Source organism: Podarcis muralis, chromosome 1 (genome assembly GCF_964188315.1).
Source record: "Podarcis muralis chromosome 1, rPodMur119.hap1.1, whole genome shotgun sequence".
In the NCBI taxonomy this organism is placed as follows: domain Eukaryota; kingdom Metazoa; phylum Chordata; class Lepidosauria; order Squamata; family Lacertidae; genus Podarcis; species Podarcis muralis.
In genome coordinates this window covers 101,643,412-101,669,998 of record NC_135655.1, presented here as the reverse complement: position 1 = coordinate 101,669,998, position 26,587 = coordinate 101,643,412, and the positions used below count along the sequence as shown (strand labels likewise).

At 41.8% G+C, this 26,587-nt stretch overlaps 1 protein-coding gene across 2 annotated transcripts in view; it reads right to left on the bottom strand.

The window, feature by feature from the left end:
• Positions 1-25,706, bottom strand: part of KIF5C (kinesin family member 5C) — a 76,375-nt gene extending 50,669 nt beyond the window's left edge. For both annotated transcript variants that reach the window (XM_028745619.2, XM_028745610.2), the window contains exons 1-2: positions 25,034-25,706; positions 5,755-5,845 (exon numbers count right to left, since the gene is read on the bottom strand). In XM_028745619.2, coding sequence (XP_028601452.2) covers positions 5,755-5,845; positions 25,034-25,159 — 217 coding nt within the window. In that variant the 5' untranslated portion in view covers positions 25,160-25,706. The remainder of the gene's footprint in view (positions 1-5,754; positions 5,846-25,033) is intronic.
• Between the last annotated feature and the right edge of the window lie 881 nt (positions 25,707-26,587).

The following is a 26,587-nucleotide window of genomic DNA, read 5'->3' as shown; positions in this document are numbered from 1 at the left end:
AAAGGAGAAAGAATGAATTTGTTTGTTTTTTTTATATAGGATACTATAATTCATCAAGGAAGATGCCATTAGCCAACATTTAGTCAGAAGATGGGGGGGGGGGGAGGAACTAGGAAATTAGAAGAAGGTATCTGGCAGGAAAATGTACAGATGTACCGTGCAGGGTAACATAAAGAAACCAGATTTCTTCCCAGCTAGATCAAATTTAGAAAATAGCATCTGTTGTGACTTCCTACTGCTTCCCCGAATAAATATCATTTGGATACTGGTTACTGTCCAGTTTACTAATTGAGGAAGATAAGGAAAGAAGACAATTATATGAATCATGAGCTATGCTGGTTCCAAAGTAAAAGGAACAATGGCCGTTTTAAGATTTGCCTACTGCTTCTTCTCAACATAGGATTATTTTATATTCATTTTTCCCATTATTTAATGGGAAAGGAGTAAGAAAGTTGATTCCAATGCCTATTCTCTTGAAAAGATATGGAGCCTAGAATACTTCCCAGTGTAAATTTGGCACCATGAGTTCCTCCTTCCCACATTATGGAGGACATCCAGTGGTGTTCGTCTGCCAACAGAATGGTCTTCCACTCAAGCAAAGAGACTTTCCCTTCCTCTCTCTCCAACCTGCACCCCAATAAAATCTGCTCTGGAGGATTGAGGGATTCACTGGAGCATATGGGGAAGCTGTAGGGGAAAGAAGAGGAAGGAGAAGCCCTGTTACATGAGTGGAAGTAACCTAGTGAAGACTGAGGACAGAATATTATATCCTAGAGCTCATGCAGCAAAAGAAATTAGACTGGAACAGAAAGTTGCTTTCAGCGCATACTTATTTTAGGAAGGAAATGACTCTCAAGATCAGAAGGAATAAAAGTTATAATAAGGAACACAAAGTATTATGTTTCCCTCCCCCTGCCAAATTCTTGAAAGTTACTTTGGCTTGTAAAATATAAGCAGCTGGATTCACCTAACGAGTTCTCTCAGTGCAAACCCTGCACAAGGGCTTCAGCTTGCACATCAGGGCTTTCCCTCCCGCTCTTCCCGCAGTGCTCCCCAAAATTGGCTCACGGAGTCAGGAGAACACCCAGAGCAGCATGCAGGGGGAGGAGGGGACAGAATCATTCCATAAAGAAAGCTGTAATGCTTGCACTGCCAGGATATTGACCACAGCACAACACTGAATACCACCCAAAAATTCACCAAACAAGGAAGTTAGGAATACAGGGGGGGAATTGTAATTAAGAGCCAGTAAGACCACATTGTTCCCACACAACATGTTGTGAGGTTGACACACACTCTTCTTCACCTGGCACAACTTCTGCTGTTAAGAGTCTGCCCTATAGCACAAATAGCTTCAAGGATTTGTGACAAGAGAAACCATGTCCCACCCCACCCACCCCATAATCCCTACAACTGTTGCAGAAATTCCAGCTACCTACTCTCGGTTCCACAAAGGGAGCTGTCCATTCAAGAAACAGAATGACTGGACTTGCATGCATTTTGGAATGGCCAGGTGGAAAAGAGAGAAGGGCTCCTGAACCTTTTAATAGTTGTGTGAGAACCTAAGAGCAGACTGCTGGGTCAGGACAAAGGCTCATCTAGTCCAATATCCTTTTCAACAGTGGCCAACCAGATGGGCAAGACCTGAGCAGAAGAACATACTCCTGCATCTGTGTTTCTCAGCAACTGGTGTTCAGAGGCATACTGGCTAAAAGTAGCAGTGTGTTGCCATACAAGCTATGTCTGATAAAATTCCCTCTTCTGCACAACTATTAAAAGTGCAGGAACTGTGCCCTCCTTTTTTCATCCGGCTACTATCACATAGCTTTTGGCTCACTAGGGTTTGTTGAATTGGGCTACCTAAGCTGCTGGTGACAGTCAGTAGGGTAGTGAGAATAAATAAATACCCCTCTTAAAGAAGATGGTGTTACAGCAACTTTTACTGATGGAGGTTGGGGTGGACTATAAAAGCCTCAATGCAACTTGTAAAAAAACTCCATCATGCCTTTAATAGTAAACAAGGGTGGTTGAGTGCTTATCAGGTTGGAAGTGAAACTGGGTCACCTCAAAACACATTTCTATATGTTCAGAGGATTTCCTGGGTTTGCAGAAGTATATAAATTTGAAAGAGAAAACAGGAAAGGTATTTTTTATGTGAGCTTCAAGTCCTACAGAATGCTGAAGGCAGAGAGAGAAAATACTAGAATAACTAATCATTGTTTGGAGAAGAACCTTACATATATCTGAAAAGCGTGGGGAGAGACACTGCTATCTAATCACAGTGACTGTAGAATTATTAATTCTTCTACAGTTTTCTATAAACAGTTACCATCCCAGGGGAAGAAATCATACAAATCCAGTGACTCTTTCCTTCTTAACCCCATTTCAAAGCTTCAGTTTTTCTCTTTAGCTTACTAGGAACCTTATTTCCTGGCTTGGAGCGGGGGAAATCACCATGCTACTATGCAAAAACACTGAAGAGCAACAAAGAAATACTGGCATAGATAAACAATGAATACTAGGACATGGAAAATTTTCCCTGTCCTTCTGCATCACAAACATAAAACAGAACCACATTACTGATAATAATAAACCTTGTTCCTTTCCTACTGCAAGACTGACAGCACTGATCTCACAAAATAGAAAAAAAACTGAACTAAAGGTTTAGCCTTTAAACACAATAATTTATGTTTCTGGCCAGCCTCTTGCTCTTAGCAAAGGGGTCCCTAAACAGCTGGAGGAATTACAAGCTTGTGGAATTGCAAAGTCTCATTCTGAATGCCTTCCTAAAAGCAACATTATATTGATTTTCAGTTCAATGAAACAAGACTTGCATATTATTGAGACAGCAGCTTTCCTTGGTAGAGCAATCAGTTGTGGTTTCAAATAGATAATTATGAACCATATTTTTAACCATCCATGCACTGTATTTCACTCAAAAGAAACCACTTAGGCTGAAAATTAACATTTAATTTAGCTCTGTTTGTTTTTTTAAAAAAACAAAAGCTTAGGGCAAATAAACAAGGTAAATGAAAGGCACTTTTTTAGAAATTAAAAAAAAACATATTTAGATCACACTAATTTTAAAACACTTAGATGCAATAGATAGTCAATATTTTTACTTACTAAAAATAATTACTAAAATCTGGATCTTGCAATATCTTCCTAGACATTTACAAAGATATTACGAATCAGTTTTTCCAAAAATTAGACAATGTCCTGACTTGTGTGTTTTAATGCAGATTTGCTAATCTACAAGGTCAATATGCTTTGAGATAATCAGTAAAATTGTTGCACTTTTCTGAAATGAAACTTAAGATGTTTGTGCAGAATTTGGAATGGCTGATTGTTAGGTTTACAATCAAAGCTGGCAGTTCAGCAAGAAACCATCAAAATCCTCCTGAGTTCTATCACACCCACGGAGCTGTCCAGAGGAATAGTGCTGATGGCTGTGTACTAAAAAGGCACTGTCGAAACCTGCATCAAGATCCTGGAGTGTTGTCTTCTTCCAAACTGAAGAATTTCTTTATATATAGACCAGGGCTACCTAAACTGTGGTCCATAAGCTTCATTCAGGTGGTCTATGACATGTCTGCGGATATGTGGCTGAAGACCAGACACAGCACATCCATCACAATAAATATCCATATTTATTTGTAATTGCATTTTCATTGCTTCTTATATTTCTTATATTGTATTTATTGTATTACAATTTGGAATTTTAATTGTCAAACCATAAACTATCACATATAAGAAATACAAAAGATAATAAAAAATGCAATTAAACATCATACAGCATTTAGCACAGTGTATGACAATTAATACAACACTCAGAAAAACCATAAAGCCCAGATTCTCAAAAGTTTTCAAATGGTCTGCTGCAAAGAAATCCCTGATACAGACTAGGGCAGATTCTTATGCCATGTTTCCATTTCATGCTAATCATAACACAGGAATGCAGAATTCACACGGGAGAAACAAAATCAAGGACAGACTCCACATGTTCCTGCTCTTTTCTGTTCCTGAATTTCTACACTGATAAAATAGCAACCATATTGCTCCTGTAACACAAGTTCAGTTCAAAATTACACACACCATTTTACAAAATAGATATACATTTTACATTTTACAAAATAGATATATCTGCATTTTATTATTCAATGGTCATGCAATAATATAACCCAAATGAGTCCGTCAATAGTTTATTCATTGTGGACTGAGGATGTCTCAGTAAGCAATTATTTTCAGAAAATCATTAAAATATCATTTTGCCTTTATCCAAGGCTCCAGATGTCCCTTGTGAACAGCCACAGTAAAAAAAACAAATGCCCACCAGTTTGCGTATATTGGCCATTTCTTATTCCTACGCACTCCAGTAACATCTTCTAGTAACCATGGTGCTTAATTCCTCCCAGTCAGCAGGATTCAGCTGATAGAACAGTCATTTTCCTGCACAGAAAATGGACTGAAGCCTTTCTATTCTCCTATCAACAAATAGCTAGAGCAGGACATGAGAGAAAGCAGGGGGAACAATTTACAGGAAATTGTGGTTGAAGCTTGAGGGGGGTGGAAATATCAGTGTTAACATATTGCAATGAAGCAAGCTTTAAGATATACTAAGATCTTAGTGAAAGATTACATGTGATATTTAAGACAGGAGAAAGAGAAGCCATCGCTTTGCCTTTCAACTATGAATCCCCAATTTCAAAACTGCATGTCAACATAACACTATTGGTATCCATACCAACTGACAAAATGATTACGGAATGAAGTGGCAAGCTCCACAATAAACATATCTTTTTAAAATAGCATTTCCAGCTCCAAGCCACTAAATGGGAACAATCCCTAAGGACCAGGTTGCCACTGAGAATAAATGAGGACATGATTAATTTATTCATTGGGAGGGATAGGTATAACCCTATCAGTTAGTCTAATAAGGTTAATAGCACTCCGTAAAAACCAGCAGATGGATAAAGGCACTGCAGACACCAATCTGCATCCAAAACAAAGGCCACACCTGAGCCAGATTAACAAGGTCAAAGGTGGGGAATGCTGGATGAATAGTTAAAACTATAGGCCCAGAGAACTGCAGGCCACCCAATCAATGCTTTAGGTTTACAAATGCCTCATCTTAGACAACAATGTCATTATTTGTCACACTTCACAGTCACAGCAGTTACAGAAATAGATGCCAATGCTATGGAGATTTTAGGATCATGCCTCCGCCAAAAAAAGAGTGTTTTCAATAATGATTCCAGAAACTTGGTAAGTTCATAGTTCTAACTTCAGAGAGGCTCATCAAGTACAGCTACATCTTTAAAAGTTAAAGTTGAAAGGAATTTCAGAAGCTGTCTTACACCAAGTCAGACTGTTAATCCACCTAGTCGAGTCCAGTCTGATTGGCCATAGCATGGGGAGCTTTTCCACTCCCCTTTTACCTGCTCCTTTTAACTAGAGGTTCAAGGGATTGGACCTAGGAGTTTCTGCATACAAAGCAGGTACTTTACTAATGAGCTATGCTATTCAGAAGTAGGGCTATGCAAGATGCATGTATTTCTCCACCTGAGCTACAGGCTGAGATCCTTGAGCTCCCAGTTTATTTCAGAGGTTTTCACATCTCACCTGTAGCTCCATACATATCAACAGAAACAAAGAAAAATTACCCCGTTCCGCCTTTGTTTACTACCCACTCTCTATTTCAGTTTGCCACGAGCCCTTTCAGGCATGACTAGAAATTATTTGAGAATCTCTTACCTTTAACAATCTGCTTGGCACAAGCATTATAGACTTGTTCTTGGGATGTATTCGAAGGGAACACTCTATCGAAGACATAGGGTTTCCCTTGCTGAAATAAAAACAAAAGGTATTTTTATGAAAGATCACAAATGACAAAAGGGTGATTATAAAAGCCTACAGAGAACCATATAAAACAGCACACCTGCTCAGTTTGGATTGTTGATTACTACAAAAGATGTTCCTATGGATATAATGGCATATCTGGCATTTGTGAGACAGCCTATTCAGAGCACTTAGCAAACAGCAACTAGAATTCTAATTTCCCAGAAGCTTATCAGATTCATCATCGTATGGAGGAAACAGAATAGGCTCAAATATTAACATTGCAGTTGGAAAGGCTTGACCTCCTTCTTTAGCAATTAAAAATATAAAATGAATAATCTGAACAGAAACTGGCATTTGTAATATCAAAACATTACAATCTCTCTCATATAATATCTTATTCCCACTGAATCCTACATTAACAGCACATTAGGGTACAGATATACCTTGTTTCAATTAAGGAAAGGGAAATGTTTAAAGGGACATGGGTCTATAGTTGAGATTATATTACCAAGGAATGGGAAACTCATCATAACACCTTCCTCCTTCCAATTGTGTGAAGTGGGTGGCAGAAACATCAGTGTTATATTATTAGGATAGAAAATAATATAATATATTGTACTTGCACACAAAAGCCTCATTTTTTTATAAGATGCAGGAGGAAGATTTTGACATGGTCACAGTCTTTCAAGTGTCATGCAAAAGTGATTTCAAATGCAATACAAAGAATTAAGTAAAAAAAAGGTAAAGGTAAAGGACTCCTGGACGATTAAGTCCAGTCAAAGGCAACTATGGGATGCGGCGCTCATCTCGCTTTCAGTCCGAAGGAGCCAGCGTTTGTCCACAGACAGCTTTCCAGGTCATGTGGCCAGCAGGACTAAACCACTTCTGGCGCAATGGAACATCGTGATGGAAACCAGAGCCGCAGTATTTATCTACTTTGCACTGGCATGCTTTCGAACTGCTAGATTGGCAGAAGGTGGGACAGAGCAACGGGAGCTCACCCCGTCATGTGGATTCGAACTGCCAACCTTTCGGTCAGCAATCCCAAAAGGCTCAGTGGTTTAGACCACAGCACCACCAGCGTCCTTCTAAAGAATTAAGTATTGGGTAGATGGTACTTGAGCATTAAGAACCTAAGAAAAGCCCTGCTGGAACAGGCCAAGGGATGATCTAGTCCATCCTTTCCGCACAGTGGCCAGCCAGATGCCCATGCTAAGTCCACAAGCAGTACACTGAATGGCATCCTGCTATAGTGCTTCTTGGATGCCAGTAAATACATAAAAGGAGGTATGGGCAAAAGGTGATGAGAAAGCATTCTAGAATATCCAAGCACACATACACAATTATTTCCCAGATCAGCCAAAAGGGGGAGAACACATTATCCAGCTCAGCCAAGAGGCGTAACCGGCAGCCCCTATTCCCAGGGCTCCTCTTCCAGCCATCCTTGGTACAGTTGTCAATCTGAAGGGCTCACAGAGCACATATTATATCCATTACACTCATGCTGAAACAGCCTCCTCTTTAGATTCTGATGCACAGAACTCACAGTGCAATGAGGTCATCACATTGCAAGTTTTCCTTTTGATACCTATAAATGCCAGGAACACAGATACTCACCTAACAGCACAATCCACATTGCAAGTACAATTGCGAGCACACGCGCTGAACCCTGTCCGTGGAGCCTACCCCCCAAAGAAAGAGACAAGAGACCAAAGTATGGGTTCAGATTGGCCACAACTTTATTTAACTTCAGAATGTGGGAAACTTGGCATAGGCCTTGGCATGTAACCCTCTTAGCCCATCTGGGTCTGAGGATGTGCAGGGCAATGAGGTGCAGTGGGACGGGACTGTAAAGCACAAACTTACACAGCGTGCCCTCCCACCTTACCTCCGCTGGGAGTTTGACCTACATGCTGCCGCTCTAGGGCCAGGGACTTCCACAATCAACCCTTTAAGGGGCCCTGCAAACGCTGCTACATGGGGGTACATGAAATGCCTCCCCCCCAACTTGAAGATATAACTAAAGGATACCTTGCCAAAGACTAGATCTGCCACCCGAGGCCCTAAGGAATCCACATTGCAAGTACAATTACCGTATGTTACAGCCAGAACAAGAAAAACTTGGCTTAAGGATTCTGCCAAAAATGGCCTCCACTAGAGGCTATGTAAGGGGGAGGGGGCAGAGTCCTCATGACAACTATAAACAGCATCTTGTCTGGCCACGAATCACAGGCACTTTAAACCCTCTCAACACTGGTTCATGGGTGGAATGAAAAGCCCTTTGCTCAATTAAAAAAACCACACAACTTCTTTTTTAAAAAAAGAAGAAGAAAAAACACAACTGTTACCAACCCGAACTTGTCATTTAAGACTGCAAGCTACCTTCTATACAGGTAGGTTCTACTGTGTTGTAAAATTTAGTTTTAGCTGCGACTGCCATCTGCAACCAGATGTTCTTACACACATAATTCACAAGTTTCACTTTTATTTATCCATAAAGGCAGCTATAAACCTGTCACCTGCTTAAGTTAGAGTTCTGAAGACCGGTGGCAAAAAATGTGCAAAAGCCACATTCAAAAGCAATATATTATCCATGAAATGAGATCTCACCTGCAATATTTTGTGTTTCAATGTCAGTGTGTGCTACTGACTATAAATCTATCCTTTTATCATAATGGTTCAAAATCTACAGTGTAGTAACATATTGTAATAAAAGAATGCAATGTGTTTAAGACACATGTTAAGTCCAGCAGCCACCATAATTTGACATTTTACCCCTTTTAACATGCCTAAGGTGATAGCTTAAGGCAGAAGGGATACTCAAAGCCTGAACTGTTCAGTTTCCAGAGAAGACCAACGTTGATGCATGTTGCCCAAGCAGGGAAACACTTACTGTAAGGCCCTATAAAACCAGGTAACTTGTAGGACTCACTAGAATTCAGCTAAGCAATCAATCATATTTTTATTGTACCAAGATGAAAGCGCAAGTTCCTCTATCAGACATGTATAAGTATGAAGCTAAAAAAGAATTTTTTACCAGTTCTTTCGGGACAAAGAACCAGTTCATTTGTTTCAGAATTTCTACAAGAGTCACCACATTAAATAAACACACACACATTCATTTTTTTACTTTATGAAGACAAATGCGCATTATGGTTTTTGCATATATTGCTATTTGTAGTGTGACAAAAATAACCATGATAGAGAGCCACACTCAGAAACACTTCGAGCAAACCACAAGCAAGAAAGAAAAAGATTATCTGAGAAACAGCAAATTATTGCAATCTTGTTTAAGTGTTCAGATATAGAAAGTTATATTGGATTTATTTTTCTTTCTTTTTTAAAGATTGTATTCCACCCTGGAATGTTACAGTGAATGGTGGATAAGAAATCTAGCAAATAAAATAAAAAATAGAGAGTGTGTTTTCTAAAAATGAGAGAGAGAGAGAGAGAGAGAGAGAGAGAAGGAAATAGAGAGAAATTATGCTGGAAGTATGTGCACCTAGTGCAATGTGTATCATGTCTTGGATTAGCCAGTGACATCATTTCAAGATTCTTGGTGAAAAGGTAAAGCAACAAATGTACTGAATTTTAAAAGAGAGGGAGAATAAGCTCTGGAATAGAGTAAGAATTGCTTCCTGACTCAAGCAGGGCAGTTGCTGTGAAGAAAACTGCACCTAAACATTCGTTACCATCTAGATCATTCATGCTGTAAATATAAAACTAAGCAAAAATCCTCAGGCAGTTGCACCAAGTTAACAGAAATCACCATTAAGCTACAGCCAACACTCCCTTCAGGCATACACATATTAGGTTGCCATTAAAACTGTGTCATCTCTTAAGACACAGTTCCCTACCTGGGGGCTGCGATGAGCTGCAAGAACTCAATTACTGAATGCTTGCACACCGCTTTGCAAATGTGAATCATTGCAAAAAAAAATGCTATCTACCACAAACTCCTCATTATGCTCAAGGCCAGCATAAAACAACAACAGCAACAAAAAGTAAATAAAAAACCAGCACAACCAGCTTCCTGCAACCTTCTTCTTCTATCAAACTTCCCTAGTGTGCAAAACTGCATACTAAGAACCAAGCATTTTTGACATGAAGCACAGACGTGCATTTGTATGATTTTATCCATTACTAAGAACTCTAGAAGTATGTCTATAGGAGAAGATGTGCATTAAAGAGAGAGCGGGAGGGGATATCACATTATTATATGTATTATTATATGCAGTGCTTTTTTTCTTTAAAAATGTTTGGGGTACTCTCATTCTGACTCAAGAAAATCACCATTTTATAGTTCAAATTGGGAAAAATAAATACAGTAAATGGACAAAAGTACAAAGATTCACAAAATGTTTAGGGGTATGCATACCTCGGCGCCCCCTAGAAAAAAAGCACTGGTTATATGTATTTATACCCCGCCCGGACAGGGACTCAAGGCAGCTTACAGATAAAATAGGGGCAACATAGAAAAACAAAAACAGATATACCATTAAAAATTACTATTTAAAAAAAGATAAATCTGGTCTGCTTTCGAACAGCTAGGTTGGCAGGAGCTGGGACCAAGCAACGGGAGCTCACCCTATCGCGGGGATTCTAACTGCCAATCTTCTGATCAACAAGCCCAAGAGGTTCAGTGGTTTAGACCACAGTGCCACCCGCGTCCCTTTAACCAAAATATAGACACCAGCAATAGTGAGTCCCTAATAATTCCTGTGATCATCTTTCCCTCACCATCCCTTTTGTGAACAAACTCAAGCTACCTTCCATTTGAAACCACACAAGCCTCAAATATGTATTCCTTCAGTGAACAATGCTCTTCATTCTTTCAAACTGTATCACATTGAGCCTCCATACATCAGAAAGATGGACTGAGTAATACTGACAGAAAGGAAGTGAATGAACCTTCTCTCTCCCTCCCTGTCTGAGAAAGAGAACTGTCTTCATACATATATAATGGGTCTGACAGAAATACTACATTGAACTTTACAGAAAAATAATAATAATGAAACTGTTTTTTCTGAATTTTTTAAATACACACTTGCATATAACCTTCTACTAAAGCCAAAGAAGTCCTACAAATCTTATTTTTCATTCTTCTAAGTTTTTCATCCCCTTCATGGATCACTGCCTTGCCGTGGCGAAGGGGCTTGAAGAACTCAGAGAAGCTATGAACTACGCCGAGCAGGGCACACAAGATGAACAAGTCATAGTGGAGAGTTTTGACCAAATGTGATCCACCTGGAGGAGGAACCGGCAAGCCACTCCAGTATCCTGCCAAGAAAACTCCATGGACAAAGACAACAGGCATATAAAAGTTATGACGCTGGAAGATGAGCCCCTCAGGTCGGAAGGCGTCCAACATGCTACTGGGGAAGAGCGGAGGGCAAGTACAAGTAGATCCAGAGCTGATGAAGCGGCTGGGCCAAAGCCGAAAGGACGCTCAGTTGCGGATATGCCTGGAAGCGAAAGGAAAGTCCAATGCTGTAAAGAAAAATATTGCATAGGAACCTGGAATGTAAGAACCATGAACCTGGGTAAGTTGGAGGTGGTCAAAAATGAGATGGCAAGAATAAATATTGACATCCTGGGCATCAGTGAACTAAAATGGACGGGAATAGGCGAATTCAGTTCGGATGACCATCACATCTACTACTGTGGGCAAGAAACCCGTAAAAGAAATGGAGTGGCCCTCATAGTCAACAAAAGAGTGGCGAAAGCTGTACTGGGATGCAATCTCAAAAATGATAGAATGATCTCGATACGAATCCAAGGCAGACCTTTTAACATCACAGTAATCCAAGTTTATGCACCAACTACTGGCGCTGAAGAAACTGAAATTGACCAATTCTATGAAGACTTACAACACCTTATAGAAGTGACACCAAAGAAGGATGTTCTTCTCATTACAGGGGATTGGAATGCTAAAGTAGGGAGTCAAGAGATAAAAGGAACAACTGGCAAGTTTGGCCTTGGAGTTCAAAACGAAGCAGGGCAAAGGCTAATAGAGTTCTGCCAAGAGAACAAGCTGGTCATCACAAACACTCTTTTCCAACAACACAAGAGACGACTCTACACATGGACATCACCAGATGGGCAGCATCGAAATCAGATTGATTATATTCTCTGCAGCCAAAGATGGAGAAGCTCTATACAGTCAGCAAAAACAAGACCTGGAGCTGACTGTGGCTCAGATCATCAGCTTCTTATAGCAAAATTCAAGCTTAAACTGAAGAAAGTAGGAAAAACCACTGGGCCGGTAAGATACAATCTAAGTCAAATCCCTTATGAATACACAGTGGAAGTGAGGAACAGGTTTAAGGATTTAGATTTGGTGGACAGAGTGCCTGAAGAACTATGGATGGAGGCTCGTAACATTGTACAGGAGGCAGCAACGAAAACCATCCCAATGAAAAGGAAATGCAAGAAAGCAAAGTGGCTGTCCAACGAGGCCTTACAAATAGCGGAGGAGAGAAGGCAAGCAAAATGTGAGGGAGATAGTGAAAGATACAGGAAATTGAATGCAGATTTCCAAAGAATAGCAAGGAGAGACAAGAAGGCCTTCTTAAATGAGCAATGCAAACAAATAGAGGAAAACAACAGAATGGGAAGAACCAGAGATCTGTTCAAGAAAATTGGAGATATGAAAGGAACATTTCGTACAAAGATTACCATAATAAAGGACAAAAGTGGTAAGGACCTAACAGAAGCAGAAGACATCAAGAAGAGGTGGCAAGAATACACAGAGGAATTATACCAGAAGGATATGGATGTCTCGTACACCCCAGGTAGTGTGGTTGCTGACCTTGAGCCAGACATCCTGGAAAGTGAAGTCAAATGGGCCTTAGAAAGCACTGCAAATAACAAGGCCAGTGGAAGTGATGGTATTCCAGCTGAACTATTTAAAATTTTAAAAGATGATGCTGTTAAGGTGCTACACTCAATATGCCAGCAAATTTGGAAAACTCAGCAGTGGCCAGAAGATTGGAGAAGATCAGTCTACATCCCAATCCCAAAGAAAGGCAGTGCCAAAGAATGCTCCAACTACCGCACAATTGCACTCATTTCACACGCTAGCAAGGTTATGCTTAAAATTCTACAAGGAAGGCTCAAGCAGTATGTGGATCGAGAACTCCCAGAAGTGCAAGCTGGATTTAGAAGAGGCAGAGGAACCAGAGACCAAATTGCAAACATGCGCTGGATTATGGAGAAAGCTAGAGAGTTCCAGAAAGACATCTACTTCTGCTTCATTGACTATGCAAAAGCCTTTGACTGTGTCGACCACAGCAAACTATGGCAAATTCTTAAAGAAATGGGAGTGCCTGATCACCTCATCTGTCTCCTGAGAAATCTCTATGTGGGACAAGAAGCTACAGTTAGAACTGGATATGGAACAACTGATTGGTTCAAAATTGGGAAAGGAGTACGACAAGGCTGCATTTTGTCTCCCTGCTTATTTAATTTGTATGCAGAATACATCATGCGAAAGGCTGGGCTGGATGAATCCCAAGCTGGAATTAAGATTGCCGGAAGAAATATCAACAACCTCAGATATGCAGATGACACAACCTTGATGGCAGAAAGTGAGGGGGAATTAAAGAACCTTTTAATGAGGGTGAAAGAGGAGAGCACAAAATATGGTCTGAAGCTCAACATCAAAAAAACGAAGATCATGGCCACTGGTCCCATCACCTCCTGGCAAATAGAAGGGGAAGAAATGGAGGCAGTGAGAGATTTTACTTTCTTGGGCTCCATGATCACTGCAGATGGTGACAGCAGCCACGAAATTAAAAGACGCCTGCTTCTTGGGAGAAGGGCAATGACAGGCCTAGACAGCATCTTGAGAAGTAGAGACATCACCTTGCCAACAAAGGTCCGTATAGTTAAAGCCATGGTTTTCCCAGTAGTGATGTATGGAAGTGAGAGCTGGACCATAAAGAAGGCTGATCGCCGAAGAATTGATGCTTTTGAATTATGGTGCTGGAGAAGACTCTTGAGAGTCCCATGGACTGCAAGAAGATCAAACGCATCCATTCTTAAGGAAATCAGCCCTGAGTGCTCACTGGAAGGACAGATCGTGAAGCTGAGGCTCTAGTACTTTGGCCACCTCATGAGAAGAGAAGACTCCCTGGAGAAGACCCTGATGCTGGGAAAGATGGAGGGCACAAGGAGAAGGGGGCGACAGAGGACAAGATGGTTGGATAGTGTTTTCGAGGTTACCAGCATGAGTTTGACCAAACTGCGGGAGGTAGTGGAGGACAGAGGTGCCTGGCGTGCTCTGGTCCATGGGGTCACGAAGAGTCGGACATGACTAAACGACTAAACAACAACAACAAGTTTTTCATTTATTCAATGATCTCCCAGAGCACCAAATTTACACAAACATCCTAACTTCGGCCAAGGCATCATACAACCAAGACCAGGTCACTCTTAACAACCTGCTAGCTTATGAGAAAATGTTCCTAGACTTCTGACAGGAACTCCTAGCAACCTCCAACAGGTTCTCACATCTGCTTCTATTTTTACTTCTCCAGACCTCAGTGCAAGTTTCTTCTGCTGTGTCTTATCATACTGTGCCCACAAATATGACTAGACTCCACCCCTCCCTTGAATCTCATGCAACAGGCTCAAAGTACTCACATGTTACGTATCATGGATAAGCTTAAAAACAGAGGGCGAACCTTCTCCCAGTTCTTCCCTTCTCCATGCTGCTTCACACAAGGCCTTGCTCAGGGGAGAGAAGTCTTCTCCGTTACAGAAAGTTTTGGATACAATACAAAGCATCAAGGGAAGTCTCTGCTCTCTTAGGTTCACTTTACTCTAGAAGTTCTCCTGCCTATTCCTGAAGTCCTCTGCACACATCAGAGGACATAGAGAGTGGGGTGAGGGGAGATTTAGTAGTGAGGCAGAAGAGACTAGTTAGTAAGAAAAGCCAATTTTTATGAATCTCTCCAAGAGTTTTCCTTGTACACTAGGAAATACTGACAGGTTTCAAAAATTATGATCAGGTGTGCCTAGGACTTCTACTACTACTACTTTTAGACTTTGAACTAGAAGACTACATGCGACAAAGTTGTTTTGGACACTACCCTCTGTTCCAAAACCGGAATGCCATATAACATGGGAAGAGGTATTCAAGAAATCAAAACCACTTGGGGGGGCATTATTGAGTTGTTGTTTTTATTTTGATTATGTATTATGTGGTTTTATATTTTGATTTTATTCTGTGAACTGCCCTGAGACCTCCAGGTACAGGGCAGTATAAAAATTCAACAAGCAATAAAATAAAAGCAAGTAATCAACTCAAATATACTATTGCTACACTATTTGTCATGAAATAAGGTAAAATTCATTTCTTACGTTTCTTCATGCTGCAACAGTGTAATTGCACAATTTCACAAATGAAGCCTTTTGTTGCACTGTATAGGACTATGATCAAACTAGAAATAATGCAGGTGCACATTTTGCTTAGATGTGTATTTCTCATCTACTTCCCGACTTTTGTGCTTTACATGCTGTCGGACATGATGTTCTTTTTTCAAGACCCCATAATCAATTATTGTTTCGACAATCCCTCATTGATTCCTTTTGTCATTTCTTCCAATTTTGTTCTAATCTCACCCACTGCGTTTCACTTTCCCCCCTCCTGCCATGCCATTTTCAGTCTGCAGCCAGTTTTCTCACTTAGAGAGGGGGGGAGGTGGAAATCAATATTCTAAATCAAGAGAAAGCAGAAGCAACCCAGCTGAGAAGCACAAAGCACAGTCAGCACCAGCTAAATAACCGAGCCAGGTCACCGGTGGCTTGAATTCTAAACCCAAAGAATACTAGCCAGCAGGATACCAGCTTCTAAAGAGAGCAAACAGGGTGGGGAGGGAAAGTATTTCCATTGATGAAGTGGTAGCTAGTGATATTCCACAATTTACTGCACACGACAAAGCCTTAATCTGTGTTCATATCATATTATCATATTGTATTGTATCTTTCTTTAACAGCATTGTGGAATAACTGATGGGGGCACTGACCTCTTTGAAGGCCAAGGCAAGAATGCTGGTCTGTAAAAACATGGAAAGCCCCAACACTATCATTCATTTACAATGGGACCTCCTTTGTCACCCTGACTTGGCTGTCCAACAAAGGCGAGCAATGAATTAAGATTCTAATATTGCAGCTGATCCCATATAATCAAGAAGCATGCATTGCCTCAAACACTCACAATGGCACATGCAGTTGTGCATGCTGACACACACAAAACATCTGTATTCTTCTGGCCTGTTGCACCCAACAAATGAAAATCTCATCTGCCTGCGTTCCAATTCAAGTGAATTTAGCAAGGTCTAAACATTAAATGGAACTTGCTTTATTTATTTATTTGATGAGCATGGTCGTTAATGAGCCAGATTCTAGCATTCTTAATCAACATCCCATCATCCCTGATCATTAGTCATGCTAGCTGGGGCTGGTGGGAGTTGCAGTTCAGGAACTTCAGCCATAAAGCATATTAAATATATTCTAGGCAACTTCAGCAGTAACAGTGGTGGAGTTAGCCAGGGCCCTGCCTTCCCAGATGTGCAAGACATCAGCCAAAGAGCAAGAATCAGGACTTGCAGGTTTTACAGCTATGTGGTCAAGGTCATAGGCTTCCCCATAGCTCTACCAAGTGCTAGCTGGTGCTTCTTGGAAGGGCCTCAAATTCTTCTGAATGCAAACCTGAATCAAATGCAGCAAACCTCAGAAATTTATATCATTAATTGTACTTTGTTCACATAGGCTGTCTAAAATGACTAATTATCCTCCCACTTATAGCCAAGATCCAGATTTTGCCTCTAGTGTTCCAAGTAAAGATGTTGGCTAGTGTTTCTGGACCACAAGAGATCTAGTTGCTTCTAATGAACGTCATATAATCAGAATGACTTGACAAATAATCCTGACACAAAGCCAGTCTGATGAAGGTGTGACCTCTGGTGATGCCAAAAGGATGCAGCAAACCAGAAAGAATGAAAAAGGGAAAGGAAAAACTTCAGTCTTGCAGACAAATAAATCCCTACCTGAAAAATGATATGATTAAGCTGCAGAGTACTTTCCATGTTATATCTTACCTAGCTGGGTCTTTGCACAGGCAAAGCAACACTCAACAAAACTGATAAAGCAAAAATACGATTTTATGTAAATAAAATTTGCTTCATTTTAAAACATCATAACCAGGATGGGAATTTTTGTTCATTTTCCGACATTAAGAGACCAATAATTTGTACTGTGTATGTAGTTGCCAGTTACAGCGGTCAAATGTAATTTGAGTAATTGTTTATATCTTTGATAAAAGCACACAAAACAAATGTCACACTTCTCAATAATCAACCATCTCAGCAGATTCTTCTGAAATATTGTTCTCATATGGTCTTCTTTTTTTTGCTTCTGCTCCATGTTCTTGTACCAATGGAAATAAAATGTATATCTGTCCAATTACAGAGGGATGGGAACAGGGGATTACTCCCTTATGCCTTTTTTGAAGGCCAAGCTCATTTTTCCTTAGTGTTGCTCTTCCCTCCACTTTTCAAAACCTACCATGCATCGAAGCAGCATTTAACAATGTAGGATAAGTTGACACAGAGCAGAAGGACAAAATTTAACCCAAAGCATTTGTGGCACTGGGTAAATGCAGGTGCATCATATATATCAAAGCTTATATCATGGCAACAAAATGTCATGGTATAAAGTTTAGACATCTCAATACTTTATAAAACTGAATAATTCAGGGGTTTATTGGGCTACCAGTGTTGTTTTCATTATGGTTTCAAAACCACTTGTCTTTTCAAAGACTATTATTTTACACAGTAATGGATAAATCTGTTGGCATCTGTCTGTCTCAAGAGACAATGGAGTGCGCCTCCAATTCATTGGGGGTGAAGACAAACTGCTGCAATAGCAGCACCGAGGTGACCTCTCTGGGGCACAAGCCTGTTGTTGTTGTTTAGTCATTTAGTCGTGTCCGACTCTTCATGACCCCATGGACCAAAGCACGCCAGGCACTCCTGTCTTCCACTGCCTCCTGCAGTTTGGTCAAACTCATGCTGGTAGCTTCTAGAACACTATTCAACCATCTCATCCTCTGTTGTCCCCTTCACTTGTGCCCTCAGTCTTTCCCAACATCAGGGTCTTTTCCAGGGAGTCTTCTCTTCTCATGAGGTGGCCAAAGTATTGGAGCCTCAGCTTCAGAATCTGTCCTTCCAGTGAGCACTCAGGGCTGATTTCCTTTAGAATGCATAGGTTTGATCTTCTTGCAGTCCATGGGACTCTCAAGAGTCTCCTCCAGCACCAGAATTCAAAAGCATCAATTCTTTGGCCATCAGCCTTCTTTATGGTCCAGCTCTCATTTCCATACATCACTACTGGGAAAACCATAGCTTTAACTATACGGACCTTTGTCGGCAAGGTGATGTCTCTGTTTTTTAAGATGCTGTCTAGGTTTGTCACTGCTTTTCTTCCAAGAAGCAGGTGTCTTTTAATTTCGTGACTGCTGTCACCATCTGCAGTGATCATGGAGCCCAAGAAAGTAAAATCTCTTACTGCCTCTTCTACTTGCCAGGAGGTTATGGGACCAGTGGCCACGATCTTAGTTTTTTTGATGTTGAGCTTCAGACCATATTTTGCGCTCTCCTCTTTCACCTTCATTAAAAGGCTCTTTAATTCCTCCTCACTTTCTGCTATCAAGGTTGTGTCATCTGCATATCTGAAGTTGTTGATATTTCTTCCCGCAATCTTAATTCCGGTTTGGGATTCATCCAGCCCAGCCTTTCACATGACGACTTCTGCACATAAGTTAAATAAGCAGGGAGACCATATACAGCCTTGTTGTACTCCTTTCCCAATTTTGAACCAATCAGTTGTTCCATATCCTGTTCTAACTGTAGTTTCTTGTCTCACACAGAGATTTCTCAGGAGACAGATGAGGTGATCAGGCACTCCCATTTCTTTAAGAACTTGCCATAGTTTGCTGTGAACCTTCCATTTTGGATGGCATTTCAGTTGGTCCCAATAAAGGTACTGACTAACCTGATTTTGGAGTTTATTATATTTTAGCTGTTCTACAGGATTTTATATAATTTTAATGGTATGATTTAAGGGTGACACCAACATCATCCATATGTGAGTGGGACTGACTTATTGTACAAAAGGGCTTCCCCTTCTCACCCTCCCCCATGCTGCCAGAATTTTTTTTTTTTTTTGGGGGGGGGGGAGGGCACAAGGAAGTCCACTTGATTTTTACCCTAAATCTATGGTAACCTGCTTTGAACATCCAGGATGAAACATATGCTTACTCATTCAAAGACATTTTAATAATTTTTTTTTAAAAAAAAACACACTGTTAAAAGCACCGTTCAAACTATTTTCATGCTAAACAGTGCAAAAAAACAAGCAGAATAAACAATAAAGTTCTGCTAATGAGCAGAACAGCTATACAGCTTACTCTAAGAGTTGAGTTTTATTTGCCTAATTAAATTGTTGTGTTTAAGTTTCTAAGCATAGATTTAATACCAAAACAAACTTCTGAAATTTATTCCTGACACTGGGCCATGAATTGTTGTGACAACTGTTGTTCTAGGAAGCATACAATGGATGGCTGTCACAAAGTTATCCCTCTTTATTTGAGAACGTTCTTCCCAATCCCTGAGCAAAATGCCTTTATCTAGATTCTTTTATAATGATGCTAGATTTAAGGCACAAGTAAAATAAAAGTACTTCTAAATCACATTGATTTCAGCAGGACTATCCAATAGATACTTAAATCTCTCCCACTGAGATAAATAGGACTGGAAAAGTGCTTTCCTTTGGCCAAAACATGCTTCTGTTTGCTCATGCAAACAAAAGGCCTGTTGTGGTGATCCAAGATTCCTGGGGTGCATTCTTTTTTTATTGACTTTAAACCAACAGGATGCAACAGGCAGCAGATCTGGATTGAAAAGAACTGATTGAAAAGCATGCACTTCATAGCCCACCAGAGGAGTCTATTGAACAGCTAAGGTTTGTACCGCTTTCCAAACCTCAACACTGCCAGCACTGCAGAGGCACAAATGGTTTGCTGAGGTTTGTTTGTTTGTTTTTTAAAAATGCACAAATGTTGCTGTTTCCTTTCAGTTTTAAAGTCCATGTGCAAATGGGTGTGGTGGGTTCTATCCCACCCAGTGTCAGGACACAGAACCAGCACAGCACTGGACTAAAGCATGCTTACCGCTACGGAATGACAAGAAATACTGGAAAAAGCAGAAACTATCAGCTGTTGTGCTAACAGCAGAGTAATTAGTCCAACTAATCACTGCACTATTCAGCAGAGAGAGAAAGGAGACCTCAGCAATTACAGGAGGGCCATCGTACAACCTACATTTGTGCAGCATATTCATTTGCAAGCCAGAGTAAACCATGCCTTTGATTGCAAGTTAACAATTGGCTGCAATCACTGTTATAATTTTTTTTAAGACAGCAATTTGGTGAAGTGGTGGAACAGTTTTCCTAGCTGTAAAACGAGGCAGGCGGGACATAGAGAGTTAGGCAACAAGTTCCCCCTATTAATCCTCTCCAGCTTCAGAGCTGGGAGAAAGGCTAGGAACTGCATGCCCAAGGAGAGGAGAATAAGCAAGGTAGGTGAGGAAACATTGGTTGCCTCAGTCTAAAGATGCCCACAGTAGCTTCGGACAGGGCAGCACAAAAATGTGCACACCCTCACCTCCCAGTCTTTCCTGAGGGAAAAACCAGCGTGGGAAGTTGCTGGCTATGATTTTGGGGTTTGTCAGCAAGACCACCCAAAAACTAACTGCTGACTACACACAATCCGAAACATTCTCTAACCCTTCACATTTTGAACACAGGAATATGAAAAGGTTTTTGTTGTCAAGCTAATGCCACCACATTGGCATAAGTTGATAAGTTCATGAGTTATTCATGTAGCAAATGTAGTTGCCACTAAGTAATCTAAAGGTGCTAAAATTTGTAATCACTTATTGAGTTATTATAGATAATTTCTCTTATGAAGTAAGCTAATTCCACAATATCACACACAGCCTGGAAAGAAGGAAAGATATTCAGCAAGCTAAATTTATGCTGAATCAGCTTTGCTTGATTCTGGTGCAAATATGAGGAGTTCAGTCTGCGGTGATGAAGAACACAGAAAATATTACCACTTGCAAAGTTTACAGAGGAAGAAGAATCAAATCACTGTTGGTTTCCTCCACTTGCCTCGAGACAGCTTTACCAGCAAACAGGTGAAGCAGGCCGTGGTTGGCAATGTTTCCCCCAACTACACATAGCCAGGGACCCACACAAGCCCCCTAAAAGAGCCATAGAAGCCAGGAGAGCAAGAAAGTAGTGAAAGCTGTCCTGAAACAAATGGAAATTACACAATAGGAAAGGATTGGGAGGGTAGAGATTTCCAGTGGATTCCACCCAGCTTACAGTGGTACCTCAGGGTTACATATGATTCAGGTTACATACGCTTCAGATTACAGACTCCTCTAACCCAGAAATAGTACCTCGGGTTAAGAACTTTGCTTCAGGATGAGAACAGAAACCGTGCTCCAGCGGTGCAGCAGCAGCAGCAGCAGCAGGCCCCGTTAGCTAAAGTGGTGCTTCAGGTTAAGAACAGTTTCAGGTTAAGAACGGACCTCCGAAACGAATTAAGTACTTAACCCGAGGTACCACTGTATTTATATTTGGTTTTAGGCAAGTAACAACAGCTAGCTTCAAAAGAGATGCTTCCATGTATTTTCTTTCCATAAGCTAAAAATAAGGGATATGTTGATTTGTATGGGCAGGGTTCAACTAAGTTGTTCTGTGTGAAGAACAAGGTCTGCTTGCATGATAGGACTTTTCCCTCTTCTCCTCCCCCAAGAGTTCTTCCTGCACTCCCTAAATCTGGCCTGGAAGGCTGGAGGAACCTCCAGAACAGATTTGGGGGCACACAGAGAAAGAACCATTACACAAGCAGTTTTTGTTCCCTGCACACGTTTCCCACTTATCGTGCTACATTGAATTTCACCCTATACAAATATATTCTCAAATTCATCATTGTGCTCTTTAAAAATGAAAGCAAAGCTGTACCAATGAGTTCTAGTTACAAACCATTTTTAAAGACAAACTACTTGAGCAAGGTTTTTTAGTTTATATTTAGTGATTCTAAAGCTACTTAGTGATAGAACTTTTAAGTATCCAAGGGCAAAACCAAATGCAATTAATAATATCACTGCTGCATCCAGAACTACCAAGCATAAATAGCAAAACATAACGACACCTACAAACACTGTAATTATTGTTTGGCTAATTGCTCACTAATTCAAGTAAAAATTATCTAGCAGAGTACTGACGTAAGCCTATTAGAATAATCATTCGTTAGAACAAAGCCCTATAACCATTTCCCCGACAACATAAATATTACACCCACATACAAATATCTATTGCCATTTTGTTGTGGTTGATAGACCAGAAGTAGAAATGAACAGAGTTGGCTAGTGCTTAATTCATTACTAAAGTTTCCTAGTCCAGCTCTGATGTAACTCTGAAAACTGGGTATGGGTGTACTGACAATTCAAAACAACCATTTCAGAGTGGGGGGCAAATTCTCATTGCAGAATAAAGAGAAGTAGATATCAAATAACCAGTAAAGATCAAATAACCAGACAGATTTCCTTTTGCTTTATCAACTGATAGTTGGTTTGGTTTTTTTTAACTCTTCTTCTTAAAAAAATTAAAATTGTCCATTTATCAAATCTTATAGGAATGTTTATATTTTTAAAGACAAGAAAAACAAAGCACTTCTTTAGACAACATGCAATTAATACTGCCACAGAATGTTCCAATGACAACAACCATACAATAAAAAACAAAAATGTTCAAATAAGAATTCAGCTAACAATTACGGATGCCAGGGGGTTGTTCCTGGGACCTTGCCCTACACACTCACAAACCTGTTATGATAGAAGCACCAATCCCTTCTCACACCTCTGAACATACCGTAATCTGTCTTTGACAGTCACCTTCTCTCAGCCATCCCTACCTTCTCAAAGTTATTGTGAGACTCAAATGTCGCTTTGTGGTCCAGAGGTAAAGGAGGGAGGATACAAGGGTAACAAAAACAAAGGTTGTTGAAGAAGCTGCCCACCAATGTTTTAGAAATGTAGCTTTCAACTCCTTTAATAAAATGCTTTCCATACTGACTTTGTCCACTGAAGAGTCCACCTATCTGTCGAGGACTCTCTGGTATATTCTGTGGTGCACACTCAGTTCACTGGGGTCCACAGCTGCACACCACCAGGAACTCCAGTAAAGGGCAGGCAAGCTGAAAGCTTTGTCTACCATTACTGATCTTCTAATTAAACCAGTTTCCTTGGAACACATTTTGAAAATCTTAGCATGGAGGCAGAAGGTTGCCATTATTCAGGGGAATTCAGGTGGAAGGTTGCCATAGATTCATATTACAAGACTATTAGGTAATTCATATTGCAAGGAGAAAATTACCACAAATTGCCCTGAAGGCTAGATATCTCTGGAGTTGAGGTCAGATATATAGGCATCCTCTCCCCCACCCATGCCAGCACATCTAGGACAAAGTAAGAGCAAACGTCTCAACCAAGGCCAATATGATCCTGTAAGTGATAAGGAAAGGAACTCTTGTTAAGCGAAGGTTCTCTCTCTCTCTCTCCCTCCCCATAATGCAGCAAGAAGAGCAGGAAATGAACACAGCAGGCAACGAGTGAGCATCTCTGGATGGAATACATAAATTTTGCTCTTGTCTGCAGAGACTGCAGCTTGGCATGCTTTTAACTCAGGGCTGCAAAAATGCATGAAAACACAAGCTGGGTTGGCAGAGGGGGTGGGAATTCCTCCACCTCTAATTCTCTCAGCAATTTCTTGCCACCTGTCAATCAGTCAAAGGCATCAGGAGGGAGCATGTGAGCATGCCCAGTGATCCAGATGACATCAGCTTGATCAATGCTGGGGATTGGAAGGCTGCAGCAGCAAGGAGGGAAGGGAGGCAGCTGGAAGAGTCAATTGGGGTTGACTCTATTCAGTTCCCCACCATTGCCCTCTGCTGCGGCTACGAAAACAAGGAACTCAGCCAAGCAGTACCTTACATGGCAGGTTTCCCCCTGCAGAAAGCACCCAAAAAGGGTTGAAGGAGGATGTTTTGTTGCAGGGCACTAACGTTTGGCAGATGTAGGAATTAAATGTAGTATCTGGCCTATAGGAGCAAAGGACGATAAGACAAGAAACGGGCACTTCAACAAAGCTAGACAAGGGAGTGAAACATTAAATAAATAAATAAATAAATGCTTGCATTTCATGCTTTTTCTGCACCACCATTCGCAGTTACTTTCTCTAGACCTATTTATGCCTATCTGTCAACTGAAGGCAACTATGCCATGCATCTGCCAACGTGGGCTCTCAGCCCACAAAAGGCCCACGCCGCAATAAATGTCAGGCTTTCGAAAAGGTTGCCGCAAGACACTTGGCTGTGCCATTCCCCTTATGCTCCCGCACATGAGATGGCTTGAAATGTTGCATCCCCCAAAGGAGGGGGGGGAAGAATGCTACCACCAAACACCTATATTACGTGACACCCACCCACCCACCCCAACAAAACCTACCCACACCCTTTCCCACAGCTTTTGGGTATCTATTCCAGCTAAAGAGAAGAGGAAGAGGCATTCTCCTTTGGGACCCCCAACCCAAGATGATCTCCAAGTCTGAGGAGTAAGGGAGGAAGACACCCAGGCGAGGCGCGACCTTTCCTCCCACGTCAAGTGGCTGGAAGGGGTTTCCCAATCTGATCCCCGCACCCTCCTCCCGCACCAGGAGCTCAAGGTGAATGAAAAGAGCCTGGATGGGAAAGCCACCCAGCACACAGAAAGGCAAGCGCACCGTCGCTCCAGAACAGCAGCCAAGGTTGGGAACAATGGGCGGAGGAAGAAGGAGCACAACAATGCAGCGCGAAGGCACGCCAGGCAGGGGGGCCCAGCAATGTGGCCCGGCGGGAGGAGATTGGCGGGTCTCTCTCTCTCTGCACGTTGCTGCAGGAGGCGAGGGAAGGTCCTGAGGCGGAGGGGGGAGGGGGGCAAAATGAAGGCAACTCCCGCGCCCCTCACCAAAACAACAACAGAAAGGCCACCCCAAGCAAGGCGGCGGCGACGAAGCTTACCCCGACCACGACCGTCTCCTCGCCTTTGAATTTGGGGATGAATTTGTCCCCGCGGAGGATCTCGGCTTCGTTGAGGGGCCGGAACCGGCACATCACTTTGATGCTGCATTCGGCTGGGTCCGCCATCTCGGCGCGGGGAGGAGGTGGCGGCGCCTTGACCTACGGCGCGTGGCGAGGACGGCCCGCTCCTTTGCCCCCCTCCCCGGCTTCTCGTTTCTTTTTTTTTGGGGGGGGGGTGTTCGAGCTGCAGGGGAAGGAGCCCGGCCCGGTCAGGAGAGGCGGCGGCGGCGGCAACGAGGCATGCCCGGTTGCCTCACACGACGGCGGGCGAGCGCCAGCAACTTAGGCAGGAGAATAAACAAGAAGGCGGGAATGGCCTGAGGTGAGGGGTGGGGTGGGGGGCGCCCGCCTCAGCCCCTCGAAGGTTTCTTCAGAGGGGGGCAGCCGGTGCCGTGAAAGAAAAGCATCCAACTACAGGAATGCATATGGTCATTCGAAGCCTTTTAATAAAAATAAAAAAAATGAAGCCGGGTCCTTTGCTCTCCACGCCGCCCCACTTCCTGCCCACTCAAACGCCGGAGCCGCTTGCTAGCTTTGCAAGCTCTGCTGCTGCTGCTGCTGCCGCCACCATCCTGCATCCCCGCCAGCAAACCACCTTCTCCCTCTCCCTCTCTCTCTTCCCCCACCCTCAAGGGCTTTGTGACTTCACTGCATTACATCAACCCTTCCCAAAGCTCCCGGGCTGGAGGGGGAGAAGTTCCTGGCGCATCCTGGGAGTTGTAGTTCTTGGAACGACAGGTGGGGAGAGCGGGGGGGCCGGAGAGACTAGGCGAGGAAGAATGGGAAGAGAGGTGGTTTTCCTCTCTCCCCACCACCAACTTCCCCACCCTCCCCCTTCTCCTAACGTTTTGCCATATTTTGGCACCTGGGGGACTTCTAACAAATACAAATAGAAAATATATTTCAAATTAACAAAGCAGAATGGCACAATGTTAGCATGTATCAAGCCTGAAATCACTCGTCAGACTGAAAACCAGGCGCCTCCTGCCTAAAAGAGAAGGTTGCAGTTCTTCCTCAAAACTCGTACACAATCCCATCCCATAGTCCCAATATCGGCATATAGTATCTTAAGCATACTAGTTTTAGAAGTGCCTTGCTTGTGAAAGTAATATTATCTGCCAAGTATGATATTATTATTATTATTATTATTATTATTATTATTATTATTATTATTGTTGTTGTTGTTGTTGTTGTTGTTTGCTTTTTTCTTAAAAAATGTTTAGGGGTATTCTCATTTTCCTACTCATACTGAAATACTGCCCCTCAATGAGGCCAAACTTAGATTCACAAAAAGTTTAGGGGTATGCGTACCTCCAGAAAAAAAGCACTGATGATTATTATTACCCCTTTCTGAGATCTTCCTGATGTTGCCTCTTCACATTTTAATTTACTTTTAATTTACTTAACTTAAAAATCCTGCTCTCCACCACTGGCTCATTGGGTGGCGTTGGGTATATTACTCTGGTAATCCTTTCAATCTTGCCAACAAAGGTC